Raw genomic sequence first — 16977 nt, forward strand, 5'->3', positions numbered from 1 at the left:
ATATTAAATAATTAAAATAATAATAACAAAGCTAATAATTGACTAAAATAATTAACTATATCTAAATTTCTATTAACATGATTACTAAGATTATAATTAAAAATAGGCTACTACTGGTAATTATCTGCATTGACATACTCAAGAAACTCTAGTGCATGTATGGCATCAAGATTTAAAGTATGCATGAAAGATGGTTCTTCGAATGGATGCCGATCTGCTAGTACATTTGCAACATCTGTCACATCTGTGTCAACCATTATATCTTCTTCATCTCCATCTTCATTTGGACCAAGAATTTGGTAATTGCCTTCAAACTCTTCTTCATTTTTACTGTTATAACCACTCCAATCTATGTTAAGCTCCGGATTAATCAACTTCAACAATTTTTTCGAACTCAACATATAACTCGATAATTGAGACTTGTGCTCTAGTTTGATAGTAGGTTAAAAATATTTTCTGCATACTTTTTCATCAGCCACATGCATTATTTAAAATTGAACAAACCCATAAAATACCAACACAGATTATCTGTACAAAACATTTGTTATTCTCTTCAATATTTGGTAATCTACACTTTGACCGAGTACATTCTTAAGTGCTTCATATGTTATTTCAAGAAGAACAACAATAACACAGATTCTCACATACAAAATTTACATCCTCATATGTTTAAGATAAAATTTTACCACTATAGTATATTTTTAAACTAACATAACCCTTCACTTTATACATTCAAACAATTTTGTTCTCGCTCAAAATACAAAACTCAAGAAATAGACAAATACATAACGCAAGAAGAAAGCAAGAAGAATACCCTTTACCATCACTAAACCACTAAACCTAACTTTCGAATGCAACAAGCGTCTCCCTTTTCTCCCTTTTATAGTTAGTTTGATAAGTTTTTAAAATACATAGTATACAAAACGGCACATACGAGAATACATCACTCACGTAATGCTAAAATAGCACTGTTGTTTTACTTTTTCTGACAAAACAACTATGTTTTATACTTTTCGAAATTTTTATTTATTTTTTATACAACAATTCGGCAATCCCGAATTGATTTTGAATGAATTAATTTTTTTTTTTAAATTCTAAAGTAATTAAAAAAATTTTGAAAACATTTCGGCAATGCCGAATTGATCTTTAATAAAGTTCACATTTCCAAACCCACATACATGTATAACACAAATTAGAAAATAAAATGGAAAAACTCAAATAATCCCAATAATAAAAAAACTGAGCCACATGAGTCACATGGTAGTATGGTACATTATTACTTGGAAATGAAATGAAAGGGTGAGTTTTCATTAACTATTACAATCTATTAAAGGAAATGTGCCCTAAGGTATGGTGCCAAATGACACCTGTGATGAAGTATGCATAATACTTCCTTCTGGGGCAGTAATGAAGGCCGCCAGCATCACTTATGTTCTTTGCTTACAACCCCCCTTTTTCTGTAGCAATTCCAATCGTCCTCGAAACAGGCAGCTCCTGCTGCACCTCACAGTCATGTGCACACATGTACAAAACCGACAGGGCCAAGTACGAGGCTACCGCCCGCAGCTGGCCACACAAGTATGCCATGGTGAGGGTGGGAACAGGGGTTGGAGGGGTTGCTGCTTCTTCCCTCGTATAGTGACATAAAGCAGGCAATTAGGTGCTCTAACTTGGCGATTATTGTTGACCAACCCCGCCCCCTTGTTTATGTGTATTACTATTCATTATTATGTGGAGCAGCAGCCGCCATCGCTAGTAAGTAGCTAATGGTACCTCATACCTCAGGAATTAAGAAGCTTCTGTTTTCCTTGCAAGTCTTGGACCATTGAAGGTGAGCCCACGCACCAACTTAGTTCTAGGCTTCAAGCTCAGACCAAAAAATTAAATACCCTGAATGATGTTCAACAGTTAACGCTTAACATTGTACTGCTATGGAGAATGACTTCCTCGCAGATGTTACAATTTAAAAGAGATGGGAATGGGATTGGAAACCAGACAAGCCAACAACAAAATTACGTGTTTATTACCCTATTTTTATTTTATTTGTCTTGATTCTATCATGAAAATTTCCCAAAAGTAAACAAACAAATAGAAAGGATACAGAATTGAGAATTCTCCTCTAATATCAACTCCTTGACTGACTAACCACTAACATGTAAGCCCAGGGCAAGTCTAGGTACTAAGCTATGCACAAACATCATTTTCCATGTATACCAGCACTCCACAAGCAAAACTAAGTTAAAAAAACAAAAAAACCCAGCAAAATGGAAGTTCCCAATGCAACTCCGAAGCATGTTCCATAATTCAAGATATAACATATAATATTACAGAAATCCCCATGGGCAGTTGTTACGCACATTCCGCCAAGATCCTAACTCCTTCCTTGAGGTACACCTACTTTTTGTTTTCTTCATCCCCATTACTCTTAGGATTAACCTCCTCATCGTCATAATACTCTTCAAAATATTCTTCTTCGCTATCATCATCATAGTAATACTCATCAGAATCGACATCCTCACCATCCTTGCCATTTTGTAGAAGAAAAGATCCGTCTCTTGATTGTTGACCTCTTAACCTCTCTTGAATTCGATCCCTAATTGCGGTGCCCTGATAAAATCCACACATTAACAGAAAAGGAAAAATGAGAGAGAGAGAAGAGAGAAGAGAGAAGCCAGCTAATAGTTCACTAGTAGCAACAGAGTTGTCGCATTTACCCCCTAGGTTGGTTAACTCACCATCTTATGACAACCTTCTTCAAACATCTCAAGAAATCCAGCAACCCAACGATCAGCATTTTCAACCCATTCATTGCGGTGCATACTGGCAGTCCTTTTAACAATTTGGATCTGATAACAAAGAATATATTATACTTTTCTACAGAGAAAAACACAGAGATATCCTATTAACCATGGATAAATATTGAAAGGAGAATGGAAAAGTCCATGGCACTGCAATGATGCAGTCTGCAAGTAAGGCTTTGACACAATACTTTCTTAATGAAATTATCCCCAAGATCGGTTTCCAACTGCATTATATATCCAGTATAAATCTTGAACCCATGTAGATTGCTATCCATGTCATGAAGATTCGACTAAGTTTTTATGTTGGCTATCGAAGGCCTAACACAACCCTTCTCCTTTATCCGGGCCCACTAAGTGAAAACTTTATTAGGTTCAACACTTCCTATATATACAACAGCTCCCTGTCATGCTTATCAACATTTAACAAGATCAATAATCAAGAAAGCCGCTTTAGTTTTGCTTCTAGAAACTATGTATAACGGAAAAAAAAATTGGAAATAACATGAAAAAACAGAATCACAAAGGTTTTAGTTCTCTATTTTACTAGAAAACTACCATCAGGCCAGTCTTTTTTCCAAATTGCATCAACATGTGGAATGTAGACATAGGAATGTTAGGATAGACAGTTGTTAGTTCCTTATTGTTATTGATGAGGGCTTTAAGGAAAGAGTTCAACAAAAGCGAGAATGGAAATCTAAAGTTTTTATGCTTTACGCCCATAGGATATATCTGACTGGGGGATAAAATGGGATGAACATTCATGTCTGAGATTGATGTGTAAAATTACACATGGAGCTCATCCAAGAGAATTCTTACCCGACAACCAAACATGCCCTTAGTTTATGTTTTTGTCCTCAAACAAGCACTTGAAAATCAAAGTGTCCAGCACTTGAACATAACTGATAATAAACCCTTAAAGAAAGTAGCAATTCTATATGTCCAACTATTGCATTTAAATATGTGTACACGTTTATCCATCGACAATTCCAACAAGCAATTCAATTGACATGATATTGGCCAAAGAAAGTAGCAATTGAACTTGATTAGCTAAACGAGGGGGCATACCTTTTCGCCAACCTTTTCTTGGTGCTCCTTGACCTTCTCCTGTAATGTTTTCAACCTTCTATTGACCCTGAGTCGCTTCTCCTGTTTATTATATAATGAACATGAGTGAAGAAAGGTATAAGGTGATTGAGGAAAGGAAGGCCATATTAGGAGAAATAGTTGAGTTAAGGAGGTGTGGCAAAGTCATGCCTTGACATAACTGACGCCGAGCTCTTTCCTAGAGTAGCCACGATCCAAATTGCGCAGCACATATTGGTTATAATCCTTGACAATCCTCATTATAATGTCTGATGTGGATATTCCTTCTGTTCGTTTTGTTTCCTTAAATCTGCCAATAGCTTTAACCTGGGAATAAAATGGCAGACCATATAGAAGGAAGCAAGAAGGAGAAGTAGATAAAAATGAAGAATATAAGGGTGAGACATACAAATTCATAAACATCATTGGCAGCACCACTTGTATCAGCATAACTGTGAACAGGAGGAAAAGGGTGGAATGAGTAGACAGATGCAGGGCGTATAGAGTTGAGGAGATTAGTTGAGTGATTGTTCTTACGGAAGAGAGTCGTGAGCTACATAGTCGATGTTGTGCATATCGAGGAACTCTTGGTTGATGACCCAGGGAGCATCGGGAATGACTTCATCCACCCATCTGCTCAAAACCCGCAATTATCAGTCACAAGAGAGAGAGAGAGAGAGAGAGAGAGAGAGAGAGAGAGAAGAGTCAGCGAAACAAATATGACTGACTTGCAGTGGCGAAGGGATTCGTAACGTTCGGCCTCAGTCATAACAGTTTTGCCTTTGTATTTGTGGGTGATCTCATCGTTGCAGCAACCCACCAGCAAGTAAGTATTCGGAAATCTAAAAGTGAGAGTAAGTAGGATAACACAAGAGATCTATTAATTTGATTCGACACAAAAGTGAAGAGAGAGGATTACGATTTCTTGGCTTGCTCAAGGGAACGAGCGTGACCGAAGTGGAAGAGATCGTAGATGCCGTCCGCGTACACACGAACAGGGCGGTCCACGGGAGGTGGTAACATCCGATGTTCACTGCTGCGGTCTGCCATTCCAATTAGTGGTGTCAATATGTCTTTTAACCGAGACCAATGGTTTTCGGTTTTTCAATTAATTCAAAAAAAAGTAACCTATTGCTCCTTCTGTGTCACCAATGTTGTCACTTGAACTGATATCAAACTGCATAATTATCGCAATTCACCAAAAAAAATTAGCACCAATGAGTTAGAATTTGTAATCAAGTAATCAAAACTAACCCACAAATTAGTAGTAACTACTGAATTTGCACACAGATTCACATTACTAACTACTGAATTTACAAACAGACTGGAAAAAAAAAAAAATCAAACTGCAGTAACAAATTAAAATCAGAACAAATAAAGAATTTGAAACTTACAAAAACAGAAATAAAATTTTTTTAACCCTCATCAACAGAACAAAAAAAATCGAACAAACACATTAAGCAGAACAAAAACAATTGAATGATATCAACGAAGCAAATTCATAGCCAAAAAAAACAAAAACACAAACAGAACAAAAATATTTGAACGAAATCAATGAAGCAAATTCATACCTGAGGCTGAGGCTCCATTGGAAGTGCAGCGATGAAGGGGAGAGACGGAACAACAAGGCGGCACGGCGCTGACAACGACGACGACGCTGACTCGCTGAGAACCACGCCGCTGCTGCCTGCTGAGGACGACGCCGCTGAGGAGTGAAAACGACGGCGCTGAGCAGTGAGAACGATGACGCTGAACGGCCACGGAACGACGCGGGTGCACCACGGCGATGGCAGAGAGAACGACGGTGCTCTGAGACTGAGAACGAACGACGCGAAGAGAGATTCTGAGAATGAACGACGCGGAGAGAGACTAAGTACAACGCCGGGAGAGAGACTGAGAACGACGGAGGTTGTTGGAGTAGACGACGACGGCAGAGACCATAGATGAGTAGAGGTTAGGGGTTTCTGTGAAAAGAGAGGAGGGTGCAGCGGGTGAATTAGGCGGCGGCGTGAACGAACGAGAGAAAGGGAGTGAGTGTATTAGGTTAGGTAAAGTTGGGGTACTTTCGTAAAATTCATATGCATGTTTACATTCACCGGCTCGGTTTGATTTGGTCCAAGTCTTTTTGGAGTCAGAACCGAAAACCAAAGTTATCGATTCCAATTTTCAATTTTCGATTCTCGGTTTGTTTGGTTATCGGTTTACTCAGTACGGTTGCTCGATTTTGTTTGAATTTAATCGGTTTTAAAAACCCCTGTCATAACACACATAAAACGTATTAGAAGCCTATCCCTGTGCTATTTTTTATGTATAGAAGATAAGAAAGTTAAAAAATAGATATCAAATAATATGCATTATTCAACATTCAATATTCATATTAAATTCAACTTTCTATATACAAACTGATTCCAAATGATAGTTATACATATGCCTGTTTGTGTTCAATTTAGAATTGCATAATGAAACTTCGAATCACACACAAACTCTTGAAGAAATTTCCTTACACAGTGCAAGCTCCATATCATTATAAAAGGAATGAAAAGATTCTAATTAAAAAACACATACAATATACATCAATCAATTAAGCATCTTCTATCTCATCACCCTTATCACCCTTCTCCTTCGTATCCACCGTCATCAATGTCTCTACTAAAAAACCGAAACACCTGGTAGCGTTTATTTTGAAATATTGAGATAAAGACTGGGAGATTGAGACTCAATATTATGTTTATTGGCTCAGACACTGGTATTAAAATTTCTGTCTTTGTCTCTAAATTTTCAGTATTTCAGTACCTCTAAAAAGTGAGGACACAGGAGATTGAAATTTTTAGAGAGAAAAACTGAAACTTTAATAACATTTTATACCTAAAATACCCTTATTTCAATTAATTAATTTCAATTTTACCTTTTATACAAATTAAATTAAAATTTTATTATTGTTTCAATTTCTGTCACCTACTTTACACCAAACAGAATACTGACATTTATTTCAGTCTCTGTCTTTTGGTTTCTGTCTTTCGGTCTCAGTCTTTCAGTCTCTGTCTCTCCACCAAACGCTACCCAAAAGAATATGAAAAATAGCACCTCCTCTCAACTATTCTTCTATTTGCTCAATTGCTTGTCCATTCAAGTTAATCCCAAACTGATTAGGTTAATTCACTGATGTTAAAGAAAATATCCAGATCATTAGAACCTATATGATAATTACAAAAGAATATGAAAATTTTAATAAATGAAAGTACAGCACCGCTAATCTCAAAGGATAACTTTTCAATGTTAAAATGTAAGGATTAATCACTGCTCGTTAAAAATTAGTAAACCTATGAACCTTTTCAATGTTTTTCGTGCATTGATATTCCATTGTATTCCTGTGCCTTCTCAAAAGGTAGCTCTCTTTTCATACTTCCAATCACATTGATGTAACAAGGTATGATAGAATTTAACATACTCACTTGAATTAACAAGTTAAACCATATTAAATGGGGCAAATTCCAAAGTTTCCTATTATTAAAGAGACACACAATAATCCAAAAATACAAGGAAAATCACAAACTAGTAACCAACAAAGCAAGGTTGACTCAGAAGTCAGAACAAAGAACATTAACATTTAAGATAGCTTTTTTTTTAATAAATAGAATTTAATTTTGATGCATTTATGCACCTAATTAGACGATGTCACATCAATAATATAACTACTATTTATATTGACTTTGACAGTATAAATGATCATCCAAAAAATCAGATATAATTGCATCATGTGTAAAAGCTTTCCACTAGTAGTGCATCAAAATTAAACTCTTACATAAATAAACACCCCCCAAAAAATTCCATCAAAACGGTTAAATTCTACAAAGCTACAAACTACAAAGCTCAGATCCAGTTCAGATCCATACCTAAAAAGTAAAAACTACAAAGCTCCAGATAACAACAGCAAAATCATCAACAGATCCATGCAATTCCCAAAAAATATAACCAAAAACAAAAATTACCAACTACAAAAAAAGTCAAACTACCTAAACCTTGTCAAATCCTTTAAGATCTAGGAGCAATCAACCAACCGAACCAAATAGAATCACCAATTATAACAACAATTCAAAAATAAAAAGAAAAATTAACAACCCTAATTCCAGTTATGTTCCCAAAAATGAAATTTCCAATTTTAAAAACAAAAAGAATCCTCTTTTAGCATGAGCTGAAGAAGCAAATAACAAAAGACGTTACCTGGAGAGAAAAACTCGAGGTGTAGAAGAAGAAAACCGGTTTCAGAGAGATTCGGTTTTGAAGTTGGGAGTTTTTGTTGGTCTCTTTTTTTAGGGGTTCGGAGTTTAGACACCGATTCTGACTTTGGGCGGCTGAGTGGAGTTAATTTTAGGGCTTTTAGGCCCTATCCTAATTTTTTGTTGAAACTTGGTTAGGGTCAGGGTCTTATAAAATATGTTTTTGTAATTTTAGATTTATAGGCTGAACTTTATTTGAAGGATTTAGGGCCAACCCTGAAGTCTTGGCTTCAATAATTGACACTGCTACATTCAGGTAATCGGTTTTTATGACCACATTATAGTCGCAAGATTATCACATTATGTGAAAATTATTGTAGCGGTCAAATTATAGTTGCAATTTGAAACACATTCTCGTGTGTTTTGGTTCACTCTTTACGGTTGCGCAAGACTATGTCCCAGTTTGGATAACTAATTTAATTAAGCTCCTTTTGATAAAATAACTTAAACAATAAATGATTCTGTTAAAAGTAACTTATAAATAAGTTATTTTGTGTTTGGATTTTTAACTCTAAAAGTGTTTATTTTAAAAAAATGTAATGAAAAGTAGAAGTATTATGAGAGAAGTCATTTTTTTTAATTTCTCTATAAGCTCCAAAATAACTTCTTAGAAAGTTGCAATTTGGTTTTGAAAATTTCACCCAACATTAATACTATTACTTTTTATAAGTCAAAAGTTAAAAAAAACTACTTATAGAGTTTCCAAACGGGCCCTATATCGTTTATATCATTTCAAGAGTACTACTTCTACTTCTAGGATATCAAGTAACATCGTGCTTATTATTTATTTGAAACCTTTACACTTTCGTTATAAATAGAGACATTGTTTAAGTGTCATTCATGACAACATATAAATATTATTAAATACTTTAATGTTTTATAATTAAATAATTCTATTATAAATATAAACCTACTTAATTCAAAAAATGTGGTAAATGAAGTTGATTCACTTAATAAAATGTTAATTTTGTGATAAGGATATATTGTATGTATCAGGGCGGAGCTAGAAATTTTTTTAGAAGGGGTAACATGAAAAATATAAATAAAGAGAAAAAATTAAAAATTAAAAAGAAGCTAAACTAAAAAATTAGAAACTTACACATACACCTTATTAATTTGGGGGGCCATTACCCCCTTCTTATAACGTGGCTCCGCTAATGGTATGTATGGAACAAGAGTGACAGGTTTAAAAAAAAAAGGATTGAGTGAGAGACACACACTAAAAGACAAGAAATTAACAAATAGACATTTAATTAGGTTTTTATATTGTGTTTGATTTAAGATGTATAATTTATAACATTGAGTTATGTTTTAGTATTTTTTTTTTTGTTTAAGATAAATATGGAGAGAAAAGTCCTAATTATTTTCAACTAAAGGTAGAATTAGAATTTAAAAAATTAAAATGAGAATATTTTTTAAAATAAATATTATTAAAATTTTAATTTTCGTCCCCAAAAATTTTAGTCCCCTGTGTTCTCACATTCTAGAAGTACTAAAGAGACTTAAATTAAGTGTTCTAGAACTGAAATTTTAGTTCTTGTTTCAAACTATCAAACATGATACTAAATCATACTCTTATAATCTGAATTTGAATTTCTAAAATAAATACAGCCTTAGTGATTGAGGGATAAATTAAAAATAGTTAAATGTGTATGTAATCTTATATGTGTTTATTTTAAATTTTAGATGTATAATTATTTGCTAATTGTTGGTTGATTTTTTATTACTTCTTACTAACTACTATTATAATTATCTTTTTTTTTTCAAAGATAGTAGGTTATATTTCATTAATTATTGAGAAATAAAATACAAAGATGTTCAAAAGCACAACAGCATAATGAAAGGTGGGGATTTCCCAAAAATACTACACTAAAGGTGTTCATCCAACGGTGCGTGGTCAAAAAATGAAGAAAAATCTTAAAGAAGAAAGAATGATAAATCAAATTGAATGCAACTAAGAGCTTGCCTCATGGAGATGACGACCTAAATTGGGAGTTCTTTGGATTTTACGGAGCAACTTGACAGAGCTTGCTAGAATGGCAGACGGCATTGAAGTAGAACCTTCAAAAATCAACTGGTTGCGAGCTTTCCAACAGTTCCAGCAAATGATGGCAAGCAATTGAGGATTACGGTCAGCATTCTTCAGCGGGTTAAGAATCTCTGTTGATGCAATCCACCATGTTCAAAAGTCGTTAGGACTCTGAGGGGGAAGACAGTCACGAAGATAACTCTGAGACCATACATTTTTAATTCTAGAGCAATCGATCAAACAATGAGTGACTGTTTCGGTTGCTTCATGACAGCAGGAGCATATTGGTGATATAGATGGGATGCGGTAATGAATCTGAGTAAGCACGGGAAGCCGGCCATGGAGAGCTTTCCAGATAAATAACTTAATTTTGTGAGGCAAGTTCAACTTCCATAGATCAATCCAGGGCTTTTTCTGCTGCATATAATTAGGGCAAAGCTCCAGAGGCGGATGGTAAAATAAATAGCCAATTCTGTAACCTGAAGCTGTATCATATTGCTTGGATTTGTTCAAATCCCATTGTAATTTGTTCCTACTCTGCTGAATTTTCACTGACAAAATCCTATTTGCAACGTCTTGGGGAAATAATTCTTGAATGAGATTCTGATTCCAATTCCTATCTTCAGTAATTAGATCTTTAACTCTTGGAACTAACTCAGAAATAGCCTGTCTATTTGGCATGTCAGAAATCATTAAAGGATACGGAGGAGGCAGCCAAGGATCCTCAAAGGTTCGGATATTCTCTCTCGTACCCACAGCCCAATTAAGACCTTTTTCAACAATCTTTCGGCCTTCCAGTATGCTCCTCCATCCCCAAGAAGGTAAGACTCCAATTTCTGCCGTTATAGCATTACCATTACTAAAGTATTTACCTCTTAGGATTTTGGATAATAAGGAAGTAGACTGTGTTACGAGTCGCCAAAACTGTTTGCCTAAAAGCGCCAGATTTTGGATTCTAAGATCTTTAAATCTAAGACCTCCTTCTTTTCGTGGGTGAGTCATAGTGTCTCAGCTAATCCAAGCCATCCGCCTTTCAGAACCTTTTTGTCCCCACCAGAACTGAGAAAGTAGAGAGTGAATTTCCGAAATTAAACCATCAGGCAACTTGAAGCAAGACAATGTATAAATAGAAATAGCTTCTCCCATTGCCTTAAGCAATACGTGTCTACCACCTGACGATAGAAGATTGTGCTTCCACCCTTGGATTCTTTTCTGAACCTTTTCTTTGATCATACTAAAAGAAGCCTTTTTCGATTTAGAGACTGTAGAAGGCAAACCAAGGTATTTATTCTGAGCCCCAATATGATTAATATTCATAGAGTTAGCCAGTAGTGTACGAGTAGTAGAGGGAGTGTTGTGGCTAAAGAATATAGCAGATTTATTAAGATTTACCCTCTGGCCACTGATGCTTTCATAAGAATTCAATAAATGTAGAATATTTGAACATGCTTCAGGATTAGCCTTACAGAATAAGATGGAATCATCAGTAAAGAGGAGGTGGTTGACCTTGGGACATCGCCTATGTATCTGAAGACCCTGAATTAGTCTGTTTTGTTCTGCCTTGTATAGCAAGAAGGAGAGGCCTTCTGCACAGAAAAGAAAAAGATAGGGAGATAGAGGATCTCCTTGTCGAATACCTCTATTTGGTTTGAAGAAACCATAAGGTTGTCCTTCCACAATAACAGAATAAGAAACAGTTGTCACTACTTCTCGAATCCACATGATCCACCGGAAGTCAAAACCAAACTTCTCCAATATAAACCAAAGAAAGTGCCATTCCACCCTATCATATGCCTTACTCATATCTAATTTTAGCGCCATTTTATTTTCGAGTCCCCTTTTTTTGTTCTTCAAGTAATGCATACACTCGTGAGCAATTAGGATATTATCAAAGATTAATCTGCCTTTAATAAAAGCAATCTGCGTAGGACTAATGAGTCTATTAATCATACCCTAAAGTCTATGTACAAATACTTTGGAGATAATCTTGTAAAATACTGAAGATAAGCTTATTGGTCTTACCTGAGACATATATTTAGCATCAGAAATCTTGGGAATAAGACAGATCTGAGTGTGGTTAAAATCCTTCAAAATTCTACCCCCTGAAAAGAAGCTCTTAACTGCTCGAAACACATCACCACTAAGTATGTTCCAGAAGCTTTGAAAAAATTTTGCTGTCATACCATCATCTCCTGGAGCACTTTGAGGATGAATGCTAAATGTTGCACGTTTCACTTCCTCCATAGTCACTGGTCTTTGAAGCCTACGGTTCATGTGAGCTGTAACCTTAGGTTCAAAATCAGTAAACAGAGGTTCAGGTTCTCATGACAAGTGGAGGAAAAGATGTCCTTGAAATAAGATTCAGCCACAGAAGCAATACCAACATTTGAAGTAGCCACTTCACCATCACTGCTAGTTAGTTGCCAAATTCTATTCCTTTAGGTTCGATTTCTAAATTTCTGATGGAAGAAAGTTGTATTCTGATCACCAGATTTGAGCCATTTGACTCTAGACTTATCTTTCCAATAAGATTCCTCATTTTGCAATGCTTTTTCAAGTTTGTCCTCTATTTCTGAAATGATGTCGCCTCTATGAATTCCTGCTAAACGAAGTTTCTCTAATTCAGACTGTAGTAAATTAATCTCCACCTTCGAATTAGATCTGTGTTCTTGCTGCCATCTGACAATCTTATGCCAACAATGCTTTATTTTTTGAGCTAGGATATACATGGCTGAATCATCAATCTGTTCGTGTCAAACCTCTCTAACAATCTACCTTATTTCATCATTGGAACACCATCTTTCTTGGAATTTGAATCGGCATTTAGATCTCTCAGTTCTCGGATTAGAGTCTAAGAGAAGATGGGAATGATCTGAGCCTGATTCTGACAGTCTAAGAACCGTTGCATTAGGATAGAGTTGCTGCCAATCAACTCCTACTAAGAATCGGTCCAGTCTTTCCTGTATCAACTCATCACCCCTCCGTCTATTCGACCAAGTGAATGGTCTTCCGACCATACCAATATCAATCAGAGAATTATCATCAATAAAACTATTAAAGGTTTCGATAGAAAAAGGAGATTTAGCACCCCCACCTGTTTTCTCCAATTGATTAGAAATGGCATTAAAATCACCCATTAACACAACCTTACCATCGAACTGTTGGGTGACTGAAGTTAATTCAGCAAACTGAGATAAACACCTAGAACACCATAGGGATCATTAGAACCAGCTACCAGAACTGATGCCACAATGAAGAATCTACCATGCTGTAAAATCTGAACAGTGCAACCATCCCTCCATGCCATTGCCAAACCCGCTGATAATCCATCCGGATCCACAATAAACCATTCCTTGAAACCACAAGATCTTAGTTTTCCTTCAACTTGTCGAGATTGATTTTTTGTTTCACAGATAAATCCAACCTTAGGGGAGTAGGATTTGCAAATCCCTTTAAGATTGTGGATTGTCAGGGGTCTCCCCAAACCCCGATAATTCCATGAGAGCAGTTTTATATTTCTTTGGGTGCCACTTGAAGGCTGGCACCCTCCACCGTCATAGCATCAGAGATAATATCATTGAGACAAATTTTCTTTGAAATATCTTCAGTACCATTACCTCCACTCCTCCGTTTGAAATCTATCATAGACTTTCTGGCAAGTTGTTTCAGGTTTGGCTTTTTGTTCTCCTTTTTAAGCTTAGATATGACGTTGTTATTATGTTGGACATTATTCATGGGATAGGATATCTCCAATAAAGCATTAGAAGAAGAATTAGCATCAGTAGCCATACCTGTATTTTCTGATTCACCCTCATTTTCTGCTCTAGAACCCGAATTAGCAGCAATTTTTTCATTATTCTATTTTTTCTGATCATCTTGCACACTCATTTTTGAGAAACTATCAAAAATCCAAGCAAGTGGAGATTTTTCTTTGGTTGAGTTGGAGTAAAACCATCCCGAGGTTGGTTAGGATTGAAGGAAGCTCTCTTTTCAGTTAAACGCCTACCGACTTGATCTGCCTTAAGCCATTCACCAACTCTATCTTTCTTGATATTGTTTTGGGTAGAATCATCGATAAAACATTGGCAGTTCTTAGATTCATGCCCCAATTTTGCACAATAAGTACAGAACACACCTATACGTTCATAGCGTACTCCAATTTCCAGCATTTTCTGATTAGGATCAAGCAATTTCAGTGTATCCCTCACTCTTTTATCACCATTCAGTTCCACTTTAGCCTTCACTATGCGTGTATCTTTGTCTCTAACTTCAAATAGAGCAACATCTTCAATTTGACCAAGTCTCCCACCCAATTTTCGGCCAACTTCAAGTGTTTTGTATTGTTCAGGCAATTTCCAAAATTGTGTCCATACAGAAAAAGAAGAGATATGATTATCCTCCATGTTTATTGACTGCTTCCATCTGCGAACATGAATAACAAAAATCTTGAATAACCAAGGTGAACCCCTCTCAATTCGAGTCACATCAAAGTCATTCTCAAAGAAAAATTGAAACTGGTTCCTGGATTTTTGACTACTCTGAATCATTCTAGTTTATTCCATATTGCATAGAGATCTCCTTCCATGGTACCTACGGAAAAGATCTGATCTGAGAAAATTCTTCCGGACAGGCTCCGTGTACAGGCTTGAATTCCTTCAGAAACATCTTTATAAGCTAAAACGATTAAGCCATCCTCCTGATCACTATCAATATGAAGGTTCTGAGTCTCTGATTTGTTGCTCATGGTGTAGAGAAAAATAGAATTGGTATTTAATGATTTCAGAGAGAAATAAGATATATGGAATGAGTGAATTAGAAAACGGAATGAATTAAAAAAGGAATGAATTGGGAGAGAAAACAAAAATTAAGGAACTAAGTGGAAAAGAAATTAAGAGAAGAAAGTAGAAGACGATGAAAAAGACTTTGACGAAGAAAAGACAAAGAAAGGTGTAACCATGGAGGCGGCGCAGTGAAACCCTAGCAAAGCGTGAACGAACTCATGGGGCGCTAGATGAGGAGTATGTACTCCTGCAAATTTTTTCACTTGCATCTACTATTATAATTATCAATATAATAATAATACTGAGAATTTAATCTTCTGTTTTTTACATAATGTAGGATAATATAATTTTTAGCATTTCATTATATTGATTCTCTTAGATGCATCATTGTACATGTTTTCTTCATTATCCCTATCTCTTATTATTGTCCTATGACTCTTACCGTTTAAATTAATACTTTTATTTTCTGTCAATCTTTGTGATTTTTTTATTTTTGAACTGAAATTACAAAAGCATAATTAGATTTAAAATAAAAATTATAAATTGATTTTATTTATTTTTTCATGAAAATTATTACAATTTTGTTCTTTGAATTCTAAAATGTGAAGCAAATGATTTTTTTTAAAAAGAAAATATTATAATAAACACGAGTGAAAAAAGGGATAAGGTGATAGAAGAAAAGAAGTTCATATTAGAAAAATAGTTAAGTTATAGAGGTGTGACAAAGTCATGCCTTGACATAGCTGATGCCGAGCTCTTTTCTAGGATAGCTGCGTTTTAAATTGCACAACACATATTGGTTATAATCCTTGACAATCCTCATTATAATGTATAATGTGGATATTCATTTTGTTCATTTAGTTTTCTTAAATCTGCCAATAGTTTCAACTTGGAGTAAAATAGCAGGACATATAAAAGGAAGCAAGAAGGAGGAGTGGATAAAAATAAAAAATATGATAGTGAGACATACAAATTCATAAACATCATTGGCAGTCTTATTGGTATCAGCATAACTATGAATAAGAGGAAAAGAGTTGAATGAGTAGACAGATGCAGGGCGTATAAAGTTGAGGGAGATTGGTTGAGTGATTGTTTTTATCGAAGAAAGTCGTGAGTTACATATTTGATATTGTGCTTATTAAGAAACTCTTTATTGATGACCTAGGAAACATCGAAAATGACTCCGTTCACCCATCTTCACAAACCCAGAGAGAGAGAAAGAGAGAGAGAACTTTTAAAAAATCTAGTATGAGTCAATTTCAATTTATTTATTCATTAAAAATTTTAATTTCAGAAATTATTTTATTAAAGCTAATTAAATTAAGTTTTGATAATTAAATTAGAATTTTTATCTAATTTCATAATTATTGGATAATTTTCTATATTTAAATTATAAAGTTTAGTAGTCGTAAAAGAAAAAGAATTTTATATGATTTGATTTAAATAATTGAGATTTTTGAATTTAATACTTCAATTTTATGAATAAAAAAATTAATTATATTATCTCTAATTCTTGGATTAGAGTATTTATTTGAAAATAATTATTAAATTGATGAACAAATAGTATTTTTATATATAATTATTGTTTGATTAAAATTGGTTTTCAATTACTCTATTACCCCTATTATTACTAAAAATACCTAAATTACCCGGAGCGGGAGGAAGAAGACACCATCGTGCCTCTTGTCGCCGTCGCAGTTCGTGCTTCGTCGTCGCTGCTGTCACCGTCGCCAAAGCTTGCGTGGTGGCCGAGAAGCGGAGCACAACACGACGGGAATAGGACGCGAGGAGAGAAAAGCCACGCACCATCGTTGATGTTGGTCGGGGTCGTCGTCGAACCGCCGCTGGAGGCTGTGCCATTGTGTCTCTGGCCGCCGAGAAGCTGCTTTGACGTCGCCATCCCCCTGCTGCCGTCGCCGTCGCTGCCGGAACCACCGTTGGGGTTGCTGCTACTCGATTTAGTCGTTCTTCCTTTGTTACGGTAAGCGTTTTCATTCCGAAAGTTG

The 16977-nt window shown here is 35.4% G+C and overlaps 1 protein-coding gene across 1 annotated transcript; it reads right to left on the reverse strand.

Moving 5' to 3' along the window:
- On the reverse strand, positions 1999-8290 carry LOC107608901 (choline-phosphate cytidylyltransferase 2). Its single transcript, XM_016310676.2, has 11 exons — positions 8106-8290; positions 5456-6138; positions 5013-5061; positions 4804-4927; positions 4613-4726; positions 4422-4517; positions 4294-4336; positions 4056-4211; positions 3867-3947; positions 2736-2846; positions 1999-2607 (listed from the first exon to the last, which is right to left on the reverse strand). The coding sequence occupies exons 2-11, from the start codon at positions 5471-5473 to the stop codon at positions 2395-2397; spliced, it is 1005 nt and encodes a 334-aa protein (XP_016166162.1). The 5' UTR covers positions 5474-6138; positions 8106-8290; the 3' UTR covers positions 1999-2394.

The sequence above is a fragment of the Arachis ipaensis genome, chromosome B07 (assembly GCF_000816755.2).
Source record: "Arachis ipaensis cultivar K30076 chromosome B07, Araip1.1, whole genome shotgun sequence".
In the NCBI taxonomy this organism is placed as follows: domain Eukaryota; kingdom Viridiplantae; phylum Streptophyta; class Magnoliopsida; order Fabales; family Fabaceae; genus Arachis; species Arachis ipaensis.

Excerpts from the sequence above, each read along its gene's own strand:
- LOC107608901 (XM_016310676.2), bottom strand. Across the intron at positions 4,727-4,803 it reads CTTGAGCAAGCCAAGAAATC|ATTTCCGAATACTTACTTGC; the intron begins GTAATCCTCTCT and ends TCTCACTTTTAG. Across the intron at positions 4,518-4,612 it reads GAATCCCTTCGCCACTGCAA|ATGGGTGGATGAAGTCATTC; the intron begins GTCAGTCATATT and ends GGTTTTGAGCAG.